Consider the following 25,933-nt stretch of genomic DNA (forward strand, 5'->3'; position numbering starts at 1 on the left):
TTTTTTCAGCAACAGTAAGTTAAGGGTCCTCTGATAGGTTAGGTGGGCAGGAAAGTCTCAAAGTTCCAAAACGGTTTGAAAAACGTTAATGGAAAGTTGCCTCTTAACCTTGCAGAGTAAGCCGGACGACTCAAACAGAAAACGGAACAGAACGTCACTTTTGTGAGTCGATTTCATTTCAAATTACGTCCAAATTTGGCCATAGCGCGCATACCAGCGAAAAGTGACGTTATTTTTAAGAGGACGGGTTGCCATATCATCCAGAAATGGGAAGGGATTGACCTTCCCAATCACATCAAAGGCTGTACCTCTCTCGACCAGTTTAAGAGAAAAACTAAGTACTACCTAATAAACTCCATGTAACCTGCCTGTTATGAATACATACATACACACACACACGTATGATCATACTGTGGCTGGTGTATGATGAGTTAATGTTGTATAATGATATCCAGGCCGATTAGCATAGAATCACATATTACCAAAAGTTTGTGCCATGTATTTGTGGAGATATTGGAAGTATAAAAAATAGCAGAAGCCTAATGTTCTGTATGTTGCAAAATACCATTATGTCTAGTATGAAATTCTATGTATTGTTGTACATGACATGCTATGCGTATTACGATGTAGAATGTATACATATAGATACATGTAGATATTGATTGGTATGACTAGCATGTATACTGTGATATATAAATTTCATTACTGTTCAATGCATTAGCTCTTGCCATGTTGTTAACCGATATGAGGATGGTAAACTGATATTCTGGTATTGTGAGATTTATACCACAGAGGCAAGCAAGTAATTATCAAAAAGAAGGCACCAAACCTGGAAGGTTGTGTAGCACCATCAAATGTGCGGGATAATCAGAGGGCGCTAAATATCACCAAGGATGCCAAGACGAGAACAGAAAGCCTGGAAGAACAGGAAGCCTGGCGTTCGGCGAGCGCTTTGTCATGGGTTCGTATCCTGGCCGGGGAGGATTTACTGGGCGCAAATCCTAACTGTAGCCTCTGTTTAACTCAACAGTAAAATGTGTACTTGGTTGTAACAACGATTCTTCGCGGCGGGGATCGTATTCCAGGGACCTGCCCGAAACGCTACGCGTACTAGTGGCTCTACAACAATGTAACAACTCTTGTATATATCTAAAAAAAATAACGCATAAGGCGAACAATATCAAAAGTATCCGAGACCACAGAGGCAAGGTTTTAGTAATTATGTTGGTATATGATGCTTGTTTATATTCATTTATACCTATGTATTAACGGTTGACCGGTAACGTCTTTGAAATTCTCCCTGAAACCCTCCTCCTCCCCCTTCCCCCTTGGCTTACCGTCTCCGCCAGTGTTACCATATCTTGTAGATATGAATTCTGTTAATTATTTTTTATACATCATTATATACTGTCTTATGTATCTCTTATGTATTGATTCAGTGACTGTTTTCATGTAAGGTTGTATATTTAAATACTTATTCAGTACTGTATGATCTAGGAGTTATTGATTGGTAAATGGTTTGATATAAGCTTGTGAGATTTGAAGGTTAAGCATCGGTGTTGACTTCCCGAGTTGGAAATAATGTGTCAAGCGGCCGCCGGCCCTGAGGCGTCACTAGAGGAGTGCCGCTGCCCAATAAACTCGCCCCTCGGGGCAAAATTTAAACAAAATCTTTGATTTCTCAGACGGACGGACGTGTGATGTCCAGCTCTTGCTTTACGCGCCCTTTTGTGTTTATTTACTACTAATATATATAATATTATGTTGTAGTATCTGTCTTGGATAATTTCCACCGATGTACATCATTTGTGCCAGGTGGTTTTATGTATACATATTGAGGTGGGTACCCGAGGATCTTAATTGATGCTATTGTGCTTCGATAAGATATCGATTCCTCAACCCTACTAATTAATGAGTGTGACACCACCATCCTGTAATTGTGTTTGCAGCATACTAGAGGCTAGTGTACCACTGCTCGAGGCTAGTGTACCACTGCTCCAGGCTAGTGTACCACTGCTCCAGGCTAGTGTACCACTGCTCCAGGCTAGTGTACCACTGCTCCAGGCTAGTGTACCACTGCTCCAGGCTAGTGTACCACTGCTCCAGGCTAGTGTACCACTGCTCGAGGCTAGTGTACCACTGCTCCAGGCTAGTGTACCACTGCTCCAGGCTAGTGTACCACTGCTCGAGGCTCGAGCCAGGTGTCAGCTAGTCCCAAGGTTGTGCAGATTAAGGCATGTTGATGATTTTGAAGAGTTTTAAGAAGCTGGATAATATGACAGTATGAATTGTAGAGAACTGTAGTTTATTATTATTTTTACGTGACCTATGTTATATGCCGCAGTAAACTGGAGTATTTTTCCTAGCCTTTTACTTAACCCTAGACAAGTACCCTGGAAACACAAACCGAAACTGTCTCTATTTTCCGCTTGTTACAACTTGTAATAAAGTTGTTACATCTTGGCTTAATGTGTTTATGACGTATTAGAACGTTGTTACAACTTGATATATTGGTTGTTATAACTGGTTAGGTGGTGTTAAAACTTGTTCGAACGTTGTACCAACGTCGTAGTTTCGGTGTGTGTTTGGCGGGTATTGATTTTGGCCAGGCTATGGATTCCAGTGATGCTGTGGAGCATGAGGTCATGACATGTCCGCAGAGGTAGAGGAACCAGGTGCCCGATTCATTAAGCCTTGTTACCCCCACCTACTTACCAACCTATATGACCCATACCTTCCCGATATGGGAAGAGATTGACCTTCCCGATCACGTCAAAGTCTGTACCTCTCTCAACCAGTTTAAGAGAAAAACTAAGTACTATCTAACGAACTCCGTGTAACCTACCTTAACCCCCCCCCCCTTAATGTCAACACATGTCTTGCTATTTTCAAACAATACTGTTTGATGACCAACTTGTGCAACTACTGATTTACGGCACGATTTACGATTTTCTTCCCCCCCCCCCCCATTTTTCCCTTTTTCAACTCAATTTATGCTTTGATCTCAATTAGTATTAAGTTTAAGTCTAAGTGTTTTTATAAGTAAGTGTTTTTCTCCACACCTTGCCCGAAACGCTGTGCATATTAGTGGCTTTGGGCACTGTATGTACTAGCTCTATCTAGAAATCCAACATTATGTTTGTAACTTATCTTGTATGTATTTTTACCCGAATTGACAATTGATTTGATTTGTATACATCTCTCAATCTTTGGCGGCTTTGCTTACATTAATTACACAGTTTGAGCTCGAAGCACTAGGAGGCCCTTTTATGATGAAAACCCTTTCTCTTATGATGATGATTTGATTGCGAGGTTTCGAGGTTTGTAAACTGTTTCATAAATGTAAACAAAGCCGCCGAAGACATGCTTGTTTAATCCTGGCCCAGGTTTACATTTTCGACAGATGCGTGACTCTGAGCTTTTATTCTATGCATATTTTCGGTCACGGTTCAAATAAAGCTGACAATTTAATCTTTTGACCTTGGAGAGGTCATTCGATGTCAACCTGATCTTTGTTTTGTCAAACAATGCAATAATTGGTATAAATGCGTATAGCAAATTTTCATTTTCCTTAGTTTAGGAGATACATTAATTGTAATGGACCCAACTAAGGTCCAATAGCATGTAGTTCCTAAACTAAGAGAACACCCTAGAAAGTTATACTGTATATACTAACACACACATTTATACCAAGTATTTCATCGAGTTGAAAACACAGGGTTGACGTCAAATTAATGACGTCAACCCTGTGTATTCAAAATTTCCAATTTCAAAATTTTAAATTAAAGGTTAATTTTATTTGAACCCTGATTTAAAATATGCATAGAATAAAGGTTGGAGAGCCCCTCAAGATCTTCAAAATGGTATTTAAATTATGTGCCATAGGAGCCCCATCATGGAAAATTTACCCATTTTGTTAAATTCAAGGCCTCGGATCTCCAGAACCGTTGTAGCTACAAATGATGTGTGTCTATGTATATATTAACACGTTGTACTGAACGGGGTGAGAATAGCTTGAGCTACCTCATCCCTTTGTGTGTATTTTACCTCAATAAACTTATTTCAATTTCAATTTCAATTTCAATGCGAGACAAAACAACTATTTCTCTCACCGAGATCTATAAGTGTACCAAATGGCATCAACATCGAAGTGTATGCCAGAAAATTTGCCCAAAATCGGAGTGAAGTGACATGGACTGTCACTTATTTAGCACATACAACACTAGACGAGGGAGGGGAAATCCGAGGCGACGCCCACTGACCCCAGGGAGTCGTATGTGAGCCCCCTCGTCACAAGGGGGATCCCCTTGTGACGAGTGGGATCCCCTTGTGACGAGGGGGATCCCGCTGATCCCCTCTTACGTGGGGATCAGCGGGCAACATGTCCTCAGAGAGATATTGACTTTGAAGTCAATATCCTAGAGGTATTGACTTCAAAACCACTACGTGGTGAGTGCTATTATCTACTCCCTATCAATGGTTAGGATAGGTTAAGTTGACGTTTCATTATGTTTAGTTACGTTAATATAGTGGATTATCCTCAGTGTGTGAATTATGGAACTTGAAAACTATGTGTATACCCTAGAATTTCATTTAAAGAAAACCAAATTCTTCACACAGTTTCCAATACATCAAGTTTACCTTATACTTGTTATATTTTAACCCAACGATTTATAATACAATCAAGTTATAACTTGAGAACATTCTCCATTTAGGACAAAGGGTCACTTGCCAATTTACAAATAGACTACAAGACTGAGGTCTTGTAATGGATTTACTCTAAGAATGGGCTGGAAGAAGGATAATGTAGGGCCCCTCCTCAGGAAGGGGATAGTGTGGACCCCTCCTCAGGAAGGGGAAATAATGTAGGGCCCCTCAAGGAAGGATGAGGAAAAGCAAGGTCTTCCATAACTGTAGCACCAAGGACCATACTGGAGGGTCCCCCTTCCCTTGTGGCACTTCATCAGTAGTTGATGTGTTCAGAAAGTACCCAGAACTTTATGCATTAATAAGTTGAAGTTTTTGTATCACCTGAGTCACTGCCGTTGCTACTGGGTCCTTGTATCTGAGCAGGACCGGCTCGTCCACTGTAGAGTCGGGCGCTTTGCACGCATCACCACAGCTGTACTTATAGTGACCGAGGTAGGCCACGGAGGTGTCCACTGTATGCACTTTGCACTTATCTGAAACACGAGGAAATGTCAACGCCTCATGATAATGCCAAGAGATTGTAAGCTAAATTTATAATTAAGGAACAAAATTTTAATATCCTAAGTACTGGACTCTGAATTTTAAGGGGAATATTGATTTTGTTACTAGTATTATCATGCAGGGAGGGGAATTTGCCAGCAGGGCAAATAAAGGAGTCAACCCATCCTCTATCCTAAGCTATAAGTCAAATGTTGACTTGCGTTGATTATGTCACTATATATTTGATTCATATACTGTATTTTGAACCACAATGACCATTGTTTTGATGATGGGCTAAATGTAACAGCCAAATGTCCGGCACAGCTTCACAACTTAAGTGTCATTTATGTAGGGCAGTAAAGGCAAGTTTAATGGTTGCTGACTTGGTTAATGATAGTGGTGTAGACAATGCATAGAAAACCTGTCAAGTTCTTACATTCGCTTCAGTTCGGGAAAGTGAGAGCATGAAGATAATCGGATAACAATGTGAAAGATGATGGCCACTGGCACGGAAGGTACACACAACGTGCAGACGATCTGTCGCAATAACGTGGCTGTTGGTGACCAAACCACACAACTGAAGATGGAGGAACGACAACGTTTCGGTCCGTCCTGGACCATTATCAAGCCCTATCACATTCGCATAATCAAGCCGTATACATACAACGTAGCACCCGGATAGGAAGTCGAATATCTCCCTAACACGAGGGAGGATCTAAACATTTATAGGCGAAGTGGATGATCTAGACATTTCCTAAGTAAAGGTGTTAGGCAAGTCTGAAGCAAACTTGGTACACATAGCCATCAGAAGTTGCTATTACAGAAGATAAGAAATACCCATAAACCAAAATGTAAGGATGGGTTTACGTATTTACATATCCCCAGACCTTACAGTGAACCTGCCTAAGAAACACAAAGAATCAAGACAAACTAAATGTTTTAAGAAACGCGGATCAAAAGATATGATAAGCATAAGACAAGACGAGGGCAGATGATTTAAGATGATTAATAATAATAATAATCCTGAGAGGAAAGAATAAGTCTCTCCTAATAATAATGAGAGGACGAAGTCCTTGACTGAGTGAGGCAGAACTAAGCACACAAAAGCGACAAGCAGGCACACAACGGGTGAATGTAAGGATAACTCTTCATCTGTTTCCTTACAGAAACACCAACACCATAGAACATTAAAAGATGTGCAGAATGTGATCAATACTGTGGCTGAAGCCTAATCTCTTATAATGAGGGACTTTAATGATGAGACAATAAATTGGGTGAATCTAACATCACAATTGGACGGAGAAAAATTCCTTGACCTAGTACAGGACTTCTTTATCACACAGTATATGACAGCCCCTCTAAGGTGACAGCATTTTAAGGGATATTTCCCATAGCGTGAGAAATGATCAAGACGAGCGCTGACAAATTAAATGAATCTAAAACCCTTAAATGTGGAAAGAATTTAATCCAAAATCGTAAAGAAACTGGCCGAAAGACACTCTGCCATTTAAACTTCTTTTCCGAAAATCTCTATCAGGAGCAAGTTTCCCCTAGATCGGCAGTAAATGTCGCCCCCATTTAAAAAAAATGCAGAAAGAGCTTTGCAGAAAAGTATCGACCAGTAAGCCTAACCGCACACCTGCAAGCTCATATAGATAATCCTAAGGAAGGGATTCATTCACCACCTCTGTGCACAAAAAAAAACATCAATATGATTTTGTTAAAACACAAATCTTGCCTTACGAACCTGCTCACTTTCTTGCAAACGGTAAACAACTTTTCAAATAAGAGACTTCCAGGTGTTGCACACACTGACTTCACTCAAGCTTTGATAAGGTCATTTCTTTGCTAGTCTTTTGACTTGCAATGAAACTACTTAACCATTAAATAAAAGCAAAATACTAGAATAGTAAAACAGTGCCCAAAACAAAACAAAAGGGTGTCCTAAATGGAATTATTTTGACTGGAAGAATGTGGCGAGTGGAGTACCACAAGGCTCCAGCTTGCGGCTAACCCTTTATATCATTCTTATTGACAAAAGACAATACTACAAATCGCATCATCAAATTTGAAGACACTAAAATTGTCAAGTAGAAAGTGAAAAGTATATTGAGGCCCTACAAAGATATCTCCACATGAACTCCACAAATGGTCAATAGACTGGCAAAGGCTTCAACCTGTCCTAACTGAACTTTTGACGTATTTTGATACATTTTGACGTATTCTCTACCTAAGGCCAAAAATTGTCGTACTGTCCTAGAAAATGGTAGCAGCTCGCAAAATTGACACACTGTCCCGTTTTCTGTTTTGGGTCCTCTGTAGGTTAGGATAAGGGCACTTTAGTACGACAATTTTTTGACGTTGGGAAACCTTAGGAGGACGGGCTGAATGCTTTTAAATATTGACAAATAAAAGATCTTGCCTATAGGGCAAAACAATGCACATCACAACTTCCTTAGCACTACCATGCAGCAGACTGATAAAGAAAAGTACCTAAGCAGCAATGATCCACCAGCCATTTAAAGTTGCACAAGTAGGAGCTGCAGTGAAACGTCGACGAAAAGTTTTCAAAGTCGAAAGGACTTTTGACTTCAAAGAAAAAAAGTGGTTACTCAACTGTACAAGTCTTTGGTGCAGCCTCATTTGAACTATTATATCCATGCACGAAGACTTCGCCTTCAAAACGGCTTTGAAGTTAAACACAGCGACCAAAATCCCAGAACTACTTCCACTCTCATACCAGGATCAGTCAAGGGTCACAGGACTAGCACTGCAAACCAGACATAACAGAGTCGATCTCATCAAGATCTTTATAATGCGGATCAAGTCTGAGGATATTAATCCAGACTTCTTTAAAATGTCAAATATAACACATACAAAGGGTAACAGCATTAAGATTAACAGTGTATGACAGAAAACATGAGATGCTTTTTTTCACACAAAGGCTATAAACCCATAGAACAGCTTACCTACCGAAACTAAATGCGAAGACATTACTTCAGTTAAAAATTCAAATATATAAAATGTGGAATGATAGGGGATGTATCCAACCCCTTCGAGGCCATTAGGAAGTGGACTCGAGTAAAATCTTTATATATTAAAAAATACAAACTCGTGGACCTATACATTCAGGAGCTTCCCGTTGGGATCCACTGAACTCCAGACAACTGACTTATCAAGCCTTCAGGAATAGGTTAGGAGAGCTGGAGGAGATTACCTGTGATGCACAGTAGTGGGGCATGAGAGTAGACTCCCCTGACGTGGTCCATGTCGTAAAGAGTCTTGACAGTCCCCGGGGTGGCCTTGATGGGTTTTGTGGGTCTGCGAGTGTGTTTGAGTGCCCACAGGTACTCCGGTAACTTCAGGGATTCTGCATTCTGGGATATTAGGTCATCGTTAAAATACTTCCAGTTAAGTTTGTAGGCTACGGGATTCTCCTTTTTCTGAAAAGCCCTGGAAGTGGGTAAAGATATTTGAGGATTTCTTCTGTTAAGAACACTTTCACAAACTTTTTTTTCGGATATCAAATGAAGTTATATATGCTGAGCAACATACATAGCACTTCGATGTACAACTTTATCAAATGTAATTAAAGGCTATTAAGGGTGCCAATACAAGCATAAGGACATATGGTTATTTATATGAAAGGAGTCAGATTCATTAAGCAGAGTATTTAGTGAGAATTCTTGTAAAGAAATAATTGATAAACATAGTTACGCATCATCCTGAAAATTAAGACATTCAATTACAAATGTCAAATCGTAAATGGTTAAGACGGTAAGAGGCATGTTCAATGTACGTAAAAACAAAATTAAAAAATATAAAAAAATCCTCCCTTTTGAAACACGTTTAACAGCACAAAGTTTATTAGTCACTAAACTTACCACTTCTCTCCATCTCCTTAATAAAGTACAGTGTATGATTGGTTAGTAATGTGCGAAGGGAACAGATCGTAAGACCAGGGAAAAGTCTGAATAACAGATTTTGTAGTTTCATTGGCCAGTAAATTTGTGTTAACCTGAAAGCCTTTACTAAAAGACAGCCAATATTGGATTTCTGTAACCAAAGGTTTGATGTAATTACAACAAATAATAGCCAGTAAGGTACTTTTAAGACTCTAGTGACTATATACAAGACTACGTACCAACAGTATAATCACTCAAATTCCCAAGCTAAATCAAGATAATGCGTTCCACCGAATTTCCCTTACTAGTAGCATTTGCAAAACACTCTAGAGAATAATCCTAAACCGTCTCCTCCATAGAATAAGAACCATGCTATCTCCCCCATATACATGGCTTCATGCATGGAAGGAGTGTGCATCATTGCATCACCACCTTTCTTACTCTTCACACTGAAAAGTCATATACCACCTTCCTAGATCTCAAATCTGCCTTTGATATTGCAAATCAACATGTTATCTTCAGTGAGCTTGCGAGAATTAATATTGGTGGTCGGCTTTTTTGGTTGGATCAGGTGTTACTTATCCTACAGGAAGTCATCTGTATTTTTCCAGGGGCATAGGAGTATAACAAGAGACTTCGAACTAGGTACCCCGCAGGGAGGTGTCCTCAGTCCTACCTTATTTAATATCTTAATAAACACGCTATTAAACTCTGTACCGAGCAAACCCAACGTCCACATAGCTATGTGGAACGTTGCACAACGTGCACTGAGCTATGCTGGGTTTTTTTGAGATATACAAGAGTTGTTACATTCTTGTACAGCCACTAGTACGCATAGTGTTTCGGGCAGGTCCCTGGAATACGATCCCCGCCGCGAAGAATCGTTGTTACAACCAAGTACACATTTTACTGTTGAGTTAAACAGAGGCTACAGTTAAGGATTTGCGCCCAGTAAATCCTCCCCGGCCAGGATACGAACCCATGATATTTATGATGATAATTAACTGATATAATGATACATACCACTGGGTATGCTAGCACGCAGAACACACTTAACTCTGTATTAGACTCATGTCAGTACCTAGGTTTAGTCATCTCAGCAGAGAAAACAAAGAAAATAATCGGCGCCCAACTAGGCAGAGAGGAGCTGTTCGCAAGATGCAACAGTCTGATGGTTCCCAGCTTGACTATGTAAACAGATTCAAATACCTTGGCATTGAGGTGCCACTGTATAGTCCTGTTGTATTAAGACTCTGTCGTCAGTATAAAGAGGCTCTCAAGGCTGTTGCAGGGTTATCACTCAGGCTATGATACTAATGTCAGAATTGTCAAAATTATGTACCTTGCATACATCAGATCTTTAGTGGATTACGCTGCACCTCGGCTTGCTTTGATACCTGAAAGAAAGCTTGGAGGGCTTGAAAAATTGCAGAACGAAGCCTTGACGATAATCCTTGGATGCCCTCGTACCACAAAGATACTTAACATAAGAAAGGAACTTAATATTTCGAGCGTTGTTGATCGTGTTACTGAAATTAACTGTCAAAATGGTATAAAAATGCTTAGGCTAACTCATCCTAACCCTTGCACAGAAGCCCTCCAGAATGTCTTTATTGAAGGTCAACATTGTTCCAAATGGATAACTAAAACTGGAACTGAAATCAGAATGTATCAGATTTGTCATTTATACCAAGAGACAACAATGGCACTTTCCTGCACCGTGGGAGATTACACTCTTCCCAATTTTAATCCCTCCCTTTCCACCCAAGAAGCAAATTAAAGATCAGCCTAAGCTTCGTCTTGAAGCAAAGCTCAATGCCTTAAGCCATATTGATGCTCTGTCCACAGATCACTCACTCGCTCTTAAATCATATACACTTATGGTTCCCTACACCGCACCATGGATGCAGCTGGAAGTGCAGTTGTCCTGACAATGGGGGATGGCTTATATTTTGAGTGGGGAGTCCGTATAAACAACTGGGCCTCTACCCTTCAGACCGAACTATTTGCCTTGCTTCTTGCACTGAAATGTGTACAGTCTCCAAACTTGATACATTAATTGTAAGTGACTATCATCCTTAATTGCTCTTAACTCTAAGACATAACTGTAACATGCTCGTGTCTGAAGCTAGACACAAACACAACAACATTATTAATGAGGGTAAGAGTCCATTTCAAGTGGACTTCCTCTCATGTTGGCCTCCGAATTATTATTAGTATTGTTGTTTAAGATTCGCTACCTGAAACAAAAAGTTCCAAGTAGCACGGGCTATGGTGAGCCCGTAGTGCCTCCGAATACATGACAGAGCTGATGAGTTAGTCAAAGAATCTGCCTTTAAAGGAGAAATTGAGTATAACCTTGGATTGTCAATAAGCAGTCTGAGAGCAATAGTACACTAAGAACTTCAACAAAATCTTGTAGATCTGAGGCAAAGTGAAATCGACACCAGTAATTCTCTCTATCATCATACCATCATGCAAGAGGAGCCACACATCTATGGATCATCCAATAAAATCAGCAGACTTTTAGATGTTACTACTGCTCGGCTTAGACTGTTACAAGTATCTCTGGGAATTCTCATTATCTGCAGATGTAGACCTGACCAAAAGTAAATTGTCAACAAAATTATTCGCACACCCTCCGTCACTATGTGATGGAGTGCGAAAAGATACGTGAATTCAGAGACAATTCTATAACAAATGGTCAAGAGATGTGTAAATTTCATTGAAAATGATCTGCTACCAGAAATTTTAGCCAAATATCCCCAGTTTGCTAACTGTAGGTAGCAAATAAGTGATTGTAACCTATCCACCGCTGCCCACTGGATGGGGGGCGGTGTGCAGGACAAACATATTGTCACACTAGCTCTCCACACATGTCCGTTGTTTAATTTAGAAACTGAACTTGTGGTTGATCTCGAACCCATTGATGATATGACGATGTGTATTGAATTTTGTAACTAGCTCATCAAGATTGTAACTTGCTTAGCTAAATGAATTGTGGGGTTCAGTCCCTGAGCCCATTATGTGCCTCTAACTCTTTCCACTAACGCCTACAAGATGGGCATAGGGTGCATAATAAATGAACTAAACTACCTTTTCCAATCTTATTTTAATAACCTTGTCATAAAAATCATGTTTGTCAGGCACAATTTTCCATTTCTAAATCTATGCTGGTTTTTTGTTACCAAGTCGATTCTCTCAAGATGCTCCACTATTCTCGAACTAATTACTTTCGCCACCACTTTACAAGGAATATTTGTCGATAACACCGGTCTGTAGTGTAGTGCCTCCTGTCTATCACTTTTATGAATATTCATAGTGTTGTTAGCCCCGTGGCCCTCAACTGTTCTTGTTATGAGAGTCGACGTAGTTCTGAAATGATTTTTATTGCCAGGTGTTGCACTTTTTCGATAGCGGCTGACTTTCTGAAGACGAGGTCTCAATGCTTGGATTCGATAATCCAAGTTGGGGCGCACCAGAGATTTACGCAGGTGAATAACTTCCTCAAAGTCAAGAGTTAGCTTGATTATTCCCAGGCCTATTTTTTTTTCACTGCACCTCCCACTTCTTGTACAACTTTTAGTAAATGATGGATTCTGACTCCATGGTCTTTTTCATCATCAACCCTGCTGTGAGGGCATGCTGTTAATGTGGTAGACGTGGTTTGTTATGTCCAACATACAAGGTATCGATCATACCCTCGTCTTGTATTGAAAGGAAGGGCACACTTTTAGAACAAGGAAAATACGCAAAATTGCTCCCTTTGATGGTAGATACTACCACACTGTCAGGGTATACCATGTCAACACCACATCCAAACATTTATCACCGACAATGGAGATCAAGAAGTTTGTCCTGTGTACCTTAAAAACTATCACGTACAGTAAATCACTGTAACGGACCTTTAATTTGCTTAGGGACAAGCTATATAATTCCACCCCTATGTATTGCATTACAATCTGTAAACAGTCAATAAAAACTACATAAAGAATATATACTAGCATCTCTAATGATTAAAGTTATTCTTGTGAAGGAACATTTAGGACGTACGTAGTGGTAAGGTGGTCGAGGAAGTGGGTGTAGTTGTGGTGGTGGAGCAAGATGGGCAGCTCGTCGGGGTCGTAGTGAGCGATGAAGCGGTACTGGTGCATGTGTCGCAGGAGGCAGTCGCTGAAGTATATGTTCTCCTGCGCGAACATCTCTTTTAGCATCACACGTGTCCACAACCTGTGGTGTGAAAGCTGGCTTATCAGACCAACAATTTGCTCGCGTGTTAAATAAAAACATTTTATGTGTTTCCTGTTAAATAATTTATCAAAAGAAGGCACCAAACCTGGAAGACTATTTAGCATTTATTAATTAGTAGAATATTCGAAAGGTTCAAAATATCACTGAATACCAATACGAGGGCAAAAAATTAAAAGATTACGTCCAATTTAGCAGCTTCACCAAAGATTCTATCGAAGGATAAACGACTATCTTGAGGTTATCTCGAGATGATTTCGGGGCTTAGTGTCCCCGCGGCCCGGTCCTCGACCAGGCCTCCATCCCCAGGAAGCAGCCCGTGACAGCCGACTAACACACAGGAATTTTACTGCTAGGTAACAGAGGCATAGGGTGAAAGAAACTGCCCATTGTTTCTCGCCGGCGCCCGGGATCGAACCCGGGACCACAGGATCACAAATCCAGTGTGCTGTCCGCTCGGCCGACCGGCTCCCCTAGGGGACATTGAGAAAACGAGACTTGCTGCCAACCTCAAAATGAGAACATCTTGCAAGGAGTTGCAGTAGCAAGTGGGACAACGCAGTTAAAAATGAGCAGGGCGTTGTTCCCTTCAGGACCCAGGAGTTAAGCACGAGTGACCAATACGCAACACCAGTTTCCCGGCTACTTATTACCGTGGTAGGGGGAAAGCTACGGAATAGTTCACATTTAATACTACACAGTTTGCCTCCACAACAACAAAAGAATGTTGACCAGACCACACACTAGAAATTGAAGGGACGACGACGTTTCGGTCCGTCCTGGACCATTCTCAATCGACTTGAGAATGGTCCAGGACGGACCGAAACGTCGTCGTCCCTTCAATTTCTAGTGTGTGGTCTGGTCAACATACTTCAGCCACGTTGTGACTCATCGCCAACAAAAGAATGTCATATCGTAAAAAGCAGCTGGAGGAGAGCATTCGAAAATAGCATAAAGTACAGTCCTGAAAATACTGGTTATCTTGAGGTTATCTTCACACTCTCTGGTGTGCGGGGAAAAGGCAGTACACAACTTTAGCTGGGGAAAAACATCTTCAAGACTACCGAGTTTCCTATCTCCTCTAACATGCTATTGATTTGTTCTAAGTATTCTTCTTACCAAGTCTGATTCAATTTTGCTTTATCATATTACTTATATTTACTTTCCGATATTTAGGTTTGGTAGATACACATAGCATCGCAAATTCACTTTACATATATAAAACTTCGGTTCATTTACAAGTTTGATATTTTTAATTTATTTATTATTTCTTTTATTTATTTCTTTACAAGAAGGTACATTGAGTTGTGAGAGTACATAACATTGGTGTTCTTACATTCTTGCAAAGCCACTAACACGCATAGCGTTTTGGGCAGTATATTCTTACCTCTGAATACTGGGCTCGTTGATATATGGCGGTGGGTAGGAGTATCTGGTGAGCTGAACGAAGCCGTCATCCACGTAGTAATTAAGGACCTTCTCAATGTTAGGATGGACGTTGGCAGTGTAGAGGAACACCCTGCCGAAGCCCTCCGCCCGCAGGATCTCCAGCCACTCCACCAGTCGCTTGGAGAAGTCCTTGTGGTAGTAGTAGAGCGCTGGACCACACACGGCCGGCACCCACCCAGTCACTGCCCTGTGGGACGTACACCTGGTCACACCTGCACGACCTTACATCTGCTGTGTGTCGCACCTGGTCACACCTGCAGGACCTTACATCTGCTGTGTGTCGCACCTGGTCACACCTGCAGGACCTTACATCTGCTGTGTGTCGCACCTGGTCACACCTGCAGGACCTTACATCTGCTGTGTGTCGCACCTGGTCACACCTGTGTCGAGCCTGTACTACACTGGACACATTTATAAAGCTGTACTGTACTACACTGTACATACAGGCTGTTCGTTGGTCTACATGATAACTACCTGTATAGCGTGTGTTTGTCCCCGGCCCCCATATCATATATATAAACACTCACAGCTCCTGAAACACTTCCAAAAATAGTTTCTTAACCTGAATGAAGTTAAAACTAGATTGAGCCTGTTGACTAACACTTAGTTTTATAACACGATGACATTCAGCAGAAACAAGGAATGGGCAGATTGTGCTTTCATTACAAAGATGCTTCTATACAGAAGATAGTAAAGAGCAAGGGAAGCAAGCCGAGGCAAGTAAAGGTGACCAAATGGACAAGGAAGCACCCTTCTGATAGGAAGCAGAAGGCCAAGGTGAGGGAGAACTCACACTGCTGATAGATCACGAGTGGGGTGACTAGTGTCGGTGCCAGACAAAAACTTACTTTTAATAAATTTCAACATTCTGATAAATCAGTATCTCGGATGTTAGCAGATAATAGCAAACTTATGATAAGTAATGAGAATATTTGAGAATTGTGGGACAAAGCAAAATAATCTAGACATGCTCCCCAGGTATTCTGAAGAATTATCGACTTCAATTTTAAAATGCTCTTTTTCTAACTAATGAATAGGAAGAACATGCTGAAGCACTCATTAAGTGTACAAAAAACAAGCCAGTTAATGCCTTTCATCTTACGTGATGAGTTAGATTATATATAAGGACCTGCCCGAAACACTATGCGTGTTAATGGTTTTGCATGAACGTAAAAATACCAATCTTGTGTAATCTCACCAATCCATTGTACCTTCTTGCAAATATTATTATTATTATTATTATTATACCTTATGATTGGAGCAAGTTGAATCATATTGTGATGTCACTACACTATATAAACTGGTGTTAAGGAGGCTGGTCTGGAGAGCTAGAGCACATTTGCAGGAGACAAATAGATAAGGACACGTGTAGGAGTATGACAAAACGTAACTATTAGACTCGGCCGATCAAAGGCCTTAAGAGTCTTGTCAAATGTTGGCTCCTGCTATGACACATGACAAGGAAGATAGATTGAGGCGAGGGAGAGTATTACCTGGTGGGGTCGGCGGGCTTGTGTCCATGCTGGTAGGCTGACGCCTCTCTCTCCTTGGCTCCCACCACCTGTTGGCACCCCTGGCACGTTATTCACCACTCGCTGTCACGTTATTCACCCCCTCACTGTCACCTAATTACCCCCTAACTATCACGTCATTCACCCCTCACTATCACGTCATTCATCCCTCACTCACGTTGCTTGGCTTCAAGAGGGTTATATATATATGATTATCCTAGAGTATTATAGGACATTATCCTAGAGTATTATTATAGTATCCTAGAGTATGATTATCCTAGAGATTATCCTATGATTATCCTAGAGTACTCTAGACTATCCTAGAGTACCAGGAGCACTCCGTCTGAGTGAACACATTGAATAGAGAGAGTGAACATGTCCGCACGGACGATGGAGTCTCTCTTTCAACTGTTGCAACAATCTCGTCTCCCCAGTTATAATGATATTAGCTTTATCCCATAAAGCTAACTACGGTCCGCGGTTGTTCCTCGGTGCACCAGTTTTGAGATACTGCACAACGCGAGGAATCTGAGGCACACTGACTAAAGTATATTTGCCACACTGAAGAGCACTAGTCGAGTGGTCGTGAAGACTCATCAACGACAACAGGTTCCAGAAACATTGTTCCTCTACTGCCTATGTTACGTGGTTCATTAAGAGCAAACAAGTGGCGACAATCAGCAGTCAATGACACTGCAGGACCTGTAAGATCTCCAGAGCTTCAGGGCTTCAGGACATGGATGAACTCCGGCTGACTCAATCAACTTATCAGGGAATTACACGGTCAAAAGCATCACAAACAACATGGTCAATAACACAAATATACTAAAGTAAAAAAATGCAAATTTCGCTATAATAAGTCTAGCCGATCTCTGTCACTCGGTAAATTAACTCTTGTCGGGAAGGCAAGTCAAGAATTATTAAAAGATATTTCTGGAAGGTGGAGGTGCAAGATTTCTGCACGAGAGAGTGGAGGAACGCGTAGCAAGCTGAGCAAGAAGTAGACGGAAAACCAGCACTAATTTCAGCGATGCGACGTCAAAGGTATTAGACTCGCCCAGGATTGTATCGAGGGATATACGACTAAATTGTCGTAAAACAATAACACTACACTTCTGCGAGTCTAAACCCCATGACTAAGGTTTCAAGTAGTGCACTGGTGGGGGGGGGGGGACAAAAGAGCAAGACTAAAGTAAGTTAATCATTACGTGGGGGGAGGTGGAGGGGGGGGGTTACTATTACCTGCTTCACTCCTACTACTGTTAAATTTCGACAGTGACGACCACAAAACTGCCAGGAATACTAATATTGGTAATGTTCTATCGCCCCCATCTCGCTGTTAATACCAGGGATCAGAGCCTACCTTGACGACATCAAGACTATCCTAGAGTACCAGGAGCACTCCGTCTGAGTGAACACATTGAGTAGAGAGAGTGAACATGTCCGCTCGGACGATGGAGTGCTCCTGGTACTCTAGTATAGTCAATGTTGTCACGACAATCTGGGATCCCTGTTATTATTAACGTCGACATGGGGCGGGGTAGGACATTACCATTATTAGCAGTGCTGGGAGTTTTGGGCCATTATGGTCGAGGTGTAACAAGAGGAGTGAAGCGAGGCATCTGGCCTGCTCCAGCGTCTGGAGATGGAACCGTGTGTGCGTGCGTCAGGCCACTGGGGTGGGAGGGTAATATTCCACCCAACTGACTGAAGCAGTTGGAGAGAATTATACTAACCAACATAAGGTAAAGACAAATATTTTCTCAGTGTAAATCTGAGGGTTTCAAAAGAGTGGCCACACCGATGATACTGCCACAGAAATGAGCGGGAGTAGACGACGGAGAGTATGACCAGGGAACAGTTTACGGGCTCACCATAGCCCGTGCTACTTGGGACTTTGAGTAGCTGAATCTAAAAGAACAAGAGGGAAGAGTGCCAAATCTGTGCCCCACCCAGCAGACCTTGGAGCCAAAAAGGAGCAGGTGGGTGGTAGTTTACCTGGAGTAAAGTAGTGGCAGGTTGACAGGGCAGGTTAAGGAGAGAGACGGTAGTTTACCTGGAGTAAAGTAGTGGCAGGTTGACAGGGCAGGTTAAGGAGGGAGACGGTAGTTTACCTGGAGTAAAGTAGTGGCAAGTTGACAGGGCAGGTTAAGGAGGGAGACGGTAGTTTACCTGGAGTAAAGTAGTGGCAGGTTGACAGGGCTGGTTAAGGAGAGAGACGGTAGTTTACCTGGAGTAAAGTAGTGGCAGGTTGACAGGGCAGGTTAAGGAGAGAGACGGTAGTTTACCTGGAGTAAAGTAGTGGCAGGTTGACAGGGCAGGTTAAGGAGAGAGACGGTAGTTTACCTGGAGTAAAGTAGTGGCAGGTTGACAGGGCAGGTTAAGGAGGGAGACGGTAGTTTACCTGGAGTAAAGTAGTGGCAGGTTGACAGGGCTGGTTAAGGAGAGAGACGGTAGTTTACCTGGAGTAAAGTAGTGGCAGGTTGACAGGGCAGGTTAACGAGAGAGACGGCACCTGGCTGAAGGTGGGCTGCCTGGGACGGTAGGGGACAGGTGAACATGAAGGGCATCTGACGGTCCCCACTCCTTCCTTGGTAGTCCAAGTAGTCTGTACACAAATATTATGACCACGACATACAATATTGCCAGACAACAATACTGCATAAACACTAAACATTTTAATGCCATCATCCCCCAAACTTATTCAGACTTGAACTGGCTATTAAATTAGAAATTGATATACAGTCAACATTAAAAACCCTTTGGAAGTATATATAAAGCAAAAAATATACTGTACGGCAAAAAATGCTTATTAAAAATTGTTTTAATGTTTATTATAAATAAAAAAATAATAGCTTTATTGAAGCCTTATATTGTGTTATACAACAATCAAAGTATAGCAGATCAACAACACATTCTTGGGCATAATACAGGGTAATAATGACCTACATAATTACTGTCATTCATATACCCATATGAACCACACACTCCTGTAAACACACAGTTCTCCAGACACAATAACAACAACACTGCTAAGTTGCTTACTAGTATTGTGTTAAATTAAGTGCGAGGGAAAGCGTAGATCAGTTGCCCAGGCTATCGTCTCCTGACTACACCTGCCAGCAGTGTTAATCTGGGTTTAAATATTGTCTTGTGTGGCTATCGTCACGGATCTCTGAAGAAGCCAGAGTGCAGGTGAGAATTACCACCTACCAGCAGGAACCACGAGAGCGCCACCTACCAGCAGGAACCAGGAGAGAGCGCCACCTACCAGCAGGAACCAGGAGAGCGCCACCTACCAGCAGGAACCAGGAGAGCGCGCCACCTACCAGCAGGAACCAGGAGAGCGCCACCTACCAGCAGGAACCAGGAGAGCGCGCCACCTACCAGCAGGAACCAGGAGAGAGCGCCACCTACCAGCAGGAACCAGGAGAGAGCGCCACCTACCAGCAGGAACCAGGAGAGCGCCACCTACCAGCAGGAACCAGGAGAGCGCCACCTACCAGCAGGAACCACGAGAGCGCCACCTACCAGCAGGAACCAGGAGAGCGCCACCTACCAGCAGGAACCAGGAGAGAGCACCACCTACCAGCAGGAACCAGGAGAGCGCCACCTACCAGCAGGAACCAGGAGAGCGCCACCTACCAGCAGGAACCAGGAGAGCGCCACCTACCAGCAGGAACCAGGAGAGCGCCACCTACCAGCAGGAACCAGGAGAGCGCCACCTACCAGCAGGAACCAGGAGAGCGCCACCTACCAGCAGGAACCAGGAGAGCGCCACCTACCAGCAGGAACCAGGAGAGCGCCACCTACCAGCAGGAACCAGGAGAGCGCCACCTACCAGCAGGAACCAGGAGAGCGCCACCTACCAGCAGGAACCAGGAGAGCGCCACCTACCAGCAGGAACCAGGAGAGCGCCACCTACCAGCAGGAACCAGGAGAGCGCCACCTACCAGCAGGAACCAGGAGAGCGCCACCTACCAGCAGGAACCAGGAGAGCGCCACCTACCAGCAGGAACCAGGAGAGCGCCACCTACCAGCAGGAACCAGGAGAGCGCCACCTACCAGCAGGAACCAGGAGAGCGCCACCTACCAGCAGGAACCAGGAGAGCGCCACCTACCAGCAGGAACCAGGAGAGCGCCACCTACCAGCAGGAACCAGGAGAGCGCGCGCCACCTACCAATCTTGGTGACCTTGGCGACGACTGGAGGTTGTTGTGGGTTGAACCAGAGGTGACACCAGCCGGCGGGAGGGTTGGTGCTCCTGGTCACGCCCAACACCCTCACGCATGGCTCTCCTCCTGTACCATTACAGAACACAATAATGTACTATATTAAACAAAATATGATTATACACAACAATACACAGTAATATATAATCAGACGATCACACAAACTAAGCGGCGAGTATAGTGAAACTCCTTTTCTGAGCTGCCTATAGCAGGAGAAGCAGGAGAAGCAGGAGAAACAGGAGAATACAGGACACACACAGGTGACAGCAGCGTCCACTAGCTGTGTGAAAATTTGTCTACGAGAGTGAATGTTTGTGTTCGAGGCAGTGGACCAGAAGCTTGGGGCTAGAGCCTCACCAAACGTTTGCAAGGTAATCTGTAATCTGTAATTCACTTAGTGTCATGGGGGGGTCGACCCTCAACCACCCTGTGATCCCCTTGAAGTAGGACTGGTTTTTATTTTGACATTGAAAGAGTTCTGTGGAATCTGAAATGTGGATTGAATTGCCCATAGATTGTTTCCCAATGGAAAGAAACCTGGAAAAACTGGAGCGTTGCAATTACTTTATTCACTCTCGTATTCTTAAGGGGGCATATCGAAAAATATCGTCATAAATTAAAATTGTTCAATTTGCTTATAAATTTTTTTATGAAATGGTTATAGAAAGGGCTGTAACTGGTCCAAGTTTCACCATCACACCCTAAACAGAAAAGGAGAAAAAAAATACACAACGTATTATGCAACGAATGTTCAACATTCTCAAATAATCTCAGGGAACACATGTGTCAACTAAAATGTCTACTATGTGCTGTAGAAGCACAAACTCTTGTAATAATTGTAATATGTATGTTCAATATATTTATATTTAATTTTTTTTTTTCTTTTTTTTTTTGCCAATTTTTTTTTCTCGTTTGTTATCAAGGGATTTGCATGAAACTTGCACACCTTGCTCAATGGATGCCTATCTGCAAGGGTGCCAATTATGAACGAAATCTGTCGAAGTCAAGCTCAGCTACAAGTGGCCGAACTTGGATCTTTATTTTACTCTGGAAAGTAATTTACACCTTCAAATTACTTCAGAGCTTTCATTTATTAATCAATTTACATGCAAATTACAACTTATATGTAGCGTTTGTGCTTCTATAGACTCTAGTAGACATTTTAGTCCAAAGTCTATTTGTTGATTTTATAAAAAATTATAAATATCATATATTGCATATTTTTAGTAGGGAAACTTTGAAAGATTATATTATTGCACTAAACACTTTTTTGATAAAACTGATCACTAGAATCCTTTATTATGTGCTTAATTTAATATCTGAGTGTTATAGAAATGATTTTAGTTGATACATGTGTTCCCTGAAACTATTTGAAAATTCGTTGCATAATTCGTTGTTTATTTTTTTCTCCTTTTCTGTTTAGGGTGTGATGATGAAACTTGGACCAGCTGCAGCCCTTTCTATAACCATTTCATAAAAAAATTTATAAGCAAATTGAACCACTTTTAATTTTACACCGATATGCCCCCTTAAAGATATCCTCACAGTGTACCCAAAATTTGCCAGTGCAGGCTACTAAACATATGGCCCTGTATGACTAACCATCCTGCGAGATGGGGACTTTTATTACCACTGCTATCTTATTCACTCTTGTGTTGATGATATCCTCAAAATGCATCCGAAGTCTGTCAGTGCAGACTGGCTATCACATGCCTCTGTATGACTAACCATCCTGTGTGATGGGGATTTTTTAGCATCACCTAGTTAGCTTTTTGACACACTGTACTCCACTTCAAATAGTCTAAGATAGCTGCACTAATGCAGATGTACCTCATTAAAAAAAAAAAAAGTTGATAGGAAAGAAATTGTTGACGCCCAACGACCTGAAAGCACCAGTATAAGAAACTATGATTTGTTCAGATCTGAAACCTATATCTATGGACAGCACAAAACGTACACCAGACTGTGCGACACAGTGGTTGCAAGGATCAGGTTGGGTTACCGTTACCTGTGGCAGGTGGCTACAGGTGACGGATCTCCCAATCCTGAGCACTAGTACAAACTACTAGTACAAGTTCCAGGTGCAAACTCTGTGAGCAGGAACTGCGGCATGATCTCACGCACAATCTTAATGAATTAAGGTCTGAATAAAGGTCTGAAGAGTCAATTAGATCCTTCAGACATTCCGGCATGAGGTACCTGGAACTTTGCAATCAATTTATTCACTCGTATTCTTGAGGAAAAACCCTCATAATACATCAAAAGTTTGCTAGTGCAGCCTACTGATCACATGGCCCTGCATGTATGACTAACCATCCTGCCAGATTTGGGATTTGTTTAGCACTACGTACCTAGTTCATGACACTGACCGCTTCACAGAGTTTACCGTAGCTGTATAAATGACCACGTACCTAACATGTTAATACAAAAAATATCCGGCTGCATCGACGATGATTCAACGTCGAATATACTGATTTATAGGCGATTCAACATTAGTATGTTTTGCCCACTGGGAGAGAGAACGGGAAGGTTAAAAGGGAGGGAAGAGCCGGGAGGGTAAAGATCTATTGAACGAACACATGATCTATTGAACGCGGACACACATGTGAAGATGGCAAGCACCAATGGATGCAATTAAGAGCCCTCCACTCACCTGGGTTGATGTCGTAGACTGCAGAGTAGAGCAGTATGGAGGTGTTGCCCAACACAACCTTCTGCCAGTACTTGTTCACCCACTCGATGCTGCGGACCCACCAAACACACCTCTCAGTTACACCTTGTTTACCACACGTTATGACTCCACGACGACGGGAGAACACTCTTCCGTCACACACACAACTCAAAATACACATCTTAATTTTATACCTGTTTGCTTTATGGGGCAAACGCCAAGCTATGAGGAGGGGGAGGATGCTACGGCATGTGGAGTGGCTGAATTAATATTATGTTAGGAACATGGAATATTGACTAAGTTATGTTATTTAGGTTAGGTAAGTTAGGTTTGGTCATATTTCTACGTTAATTTGAAGTCAAATTAAAACAAATAACTCAATATAATGGAAAGGTTTATCATTATAAGAAATTAGAAAAAGACTAAGAACTTGATCCCTGACCCGGCACCCGTTTCTGTAAGTCTGACACTGATCCTTGTGTTCTATCTGGCTCTACACTCAAGGTTTACCTTCAGAAATTTTTCTTAACACTCCCCCCCCTCTCCTATTTGCCGAGTATACAGTACACTTTTTTTTTGGTAGCGGTATTTCTCACTGTCTGACTAATTTATGACCAAACAACCTCAACAGATATGATTTTGCCAGGATAGTAACAATCGGCTCGCAATATATTTGTCCTGGGTAAGAGTCCCGGGCAGGGCTAAAAGTTTGGCCATATTTGTTTACCCCTGAAGCCTCTGTTCACCTCGCAGTAGATAGTTTCATGGGAATTAGGGGAACTGTTGTGGAATGCATCTTGGGGAAGATGATCAGACGTTGGTTAGGGACACCTTGTCAAGCCTAACAGGACACCGGCTGCGACAATGAGAATACAACCCTGGAAACACAAACCGAAACTGTCTCTATTTTCCGCTTGTTACAACTTGTAATAAAGTTGTTACAACTTGGCTTAACGTGTTTATGACGTATTAGAACGTTGTTACAGCTTGCTATATTGGTTGTTATAACTGGTTAGGCGGTGTTAAAACTTGTTCGAACGTTGTACCAACGTCGTAGTTTCGGTGTGTGTTTGGCGGGAAGTAACCCAAATAGCCAGTTATACTCACCTGAATATTGAAGGTAATAACCCACAGCTTTGGGTCCTGCTCACGTTGTAAATTAAATCGATAGGCAAGTTAGGGTGGTGCTTGACCAGGTACTCCAGCGAGGTCATATTCAGCCACGCCATCACTAACTCCAAGTCTTGAACAATAAGTGAACCTCCCAAGACCTTCTTCATCTTACACTCGCAGCTATCAACGACTTGGGGAGTCGTTGGAGATGGTGTCGTAACGGGATCCAGACTACTGTCCGTTGTCAGGTTTAAGGCTCCGTCAGATGCAGAGAGCAAGTCGCTCATAACACGTTCCGGGTTATGGTCGAAATTGTCGTTTAGAGAATGGAAAGTATAGGCTGTGAAGACGAGGACCACCACAGCAGCCAACAACAACCTGTGGACACACGCACGTGAGAACAACAGTAACTGGTTACAAGCTGTCATACATGCACGCCTGTAAGGGCGCGCGCACACCATGCACGCCAGTAAGGGCGCGCACACACCATGCACGCCAGTAAGGGCGCGCACACACCATGCACGCCAGTAAGGGCGCGCGCACACCACATTGACACTTTCATCTCTTCAATATTTGCATTCATTCTCAACAAGATTAATACAGATCACGTGGCGTCAACACACCTTTATGCTGTCAAGGACACACTGACAATGGAGGCCCTCATCACCATACCCCCGGATAACTCCTCCCCACACTGGTAACGTGTTTAGTGTGCGTGTGCGTGTGTGCGTGTGCGTGTGCGTGTGTGTAATTACCTAAGTGTAATTACCTAAGTGTAGTTACAGGATGAGAGCTACGCTCGTGGTGTCCCGTCTTCCCAGCACTCTTTGTCATATAACGCTTTGAAACTACTGACGGTCTTGGCCTCCACCACCTTCTCACTTAACTTGTTCCAACCGTCTACCACTCTATTTGCGAAGGTGAATTTTCTTATATTTCTTCGGCATCTGTGTTTAGCTAGTTTAAATCTATGACCTCTTGTTCTTGAAGTTCCAGGTCTCAGGAAGTCTTCCCTGTCGATTTTGTCAATTCCTGTTACTATTTTGTATGTAGTGATCATATCACCTCTTTTTCTTCTGTCTTCTAGTTTTGGCATATTTAATGCTTCTAACCTCTCCTCGTAGCTCTTGCCCTTCAGTTCTGGGAGCCACTTAGTAGCATGTCTTTGCACCTTTTCCAGTTTGTTGATGTGCTTCTTAAGATATGGGCACCACACAACAGCTGCATATTCTAGCTTTGGCCTAACAAAAGTCATGAACAATTTCTTTAGTTTATCGCCATCCATGTATTTAAATGCAATTCTGAAGTTAGAAAGCATAGCATAGGCTCCTTGCACAATATTCTTTATGTGGTCCTCAGGTGATAGTTTTCTATCTAGAACCACTCCTAGATCTCTTTCTTTATCAGAATTCTTTAAAGATTTCTCACATAATATATAGGTTGTGTGGGGTCTATGTTCTCCTATTCCACATTCCATAACATGACATTTATTAACATTAAATTCCATTTGCCAAGTGGTGCTCCATATACTTATTTTGTCCAGGTCTTTTTGAAGGGCATGACAGTCATCTAAATTTCTTATCCTTCCTATTATCTTAGCATCATCAGCAAACA

The 25,933-nt window shown here is 42.3% G+C and overlaps 1 protein-coding gene across 5 annotated transcripts in view; it reads right to left on the minus strand.

Moving 5' to 3' along the window:
* Positions 1-1,138: 1,138 nt before the first annotated feature.
* LOC123766440 (uncharacterized) overlaps positions 1,139-25,933 on the minus strand; it is a 40,586-nt gene continuing 15,791 nt past the window's right edge. The window contains exons 3-11 of one of the 5 annotated variants that reach the window (XM_045755549.2): positions 24,314-24,697; positions 23,189-23,277; positions 20,485-20,604; positions 18,766-18,911; positions 16,286-16,353; positions 14,731-14,979; positions 13,149-13,325; positions 8,408-8,643; positions 1,139-5,183 (exon numbers count right to left, since the gene is read on the minus strand). In XM_045755549.2, the coding sequence (XP_045611505.2) occupies positions 4,999-5,183; positions 8,408-8,643; positions 13,149-13,325; positions 14,731-14,979; positions 16,286-16,353; positions 18,766-18,911; positions 20,485-20,604; positions 23,189-23,277; positions 24,314-24,697 (1,654 nt within the window). In that variant the 3' untranslated portion in view covers positions 1,139-4,998. Of the gene's footprint in view, positions 5,184-8,407; positions 8,644-13,148; positions 13,326-14,730; positions 14,980-16,285; positions 16,354-18,765; positions 18,912-20,484; positions 20,605-23,188; positions 23,278-24,313; positions 24,698-25,933 lie in introns of those variants that run through there. The other 4 variants (XM_069308214.1, XM_069308215.1, XM_045755551.2 and 1 more) reach the window with 4 other exon arrangements.

This window comes from Procambarus clarkii, chromosome 62 (assembly GCF_040958095.1).
Source record: "Procambarus clarkii isolate CNS0578487 chromosome 62, FALCON_Pclarkii_2.0, whole genome shotgun sequence".
Lineage (NCBI taxonomy): Eukaryota > Metazoa > Arthropoda > Malacostraca > Decapoda > Cambaridae > Procambarus > Procambarus clarkii.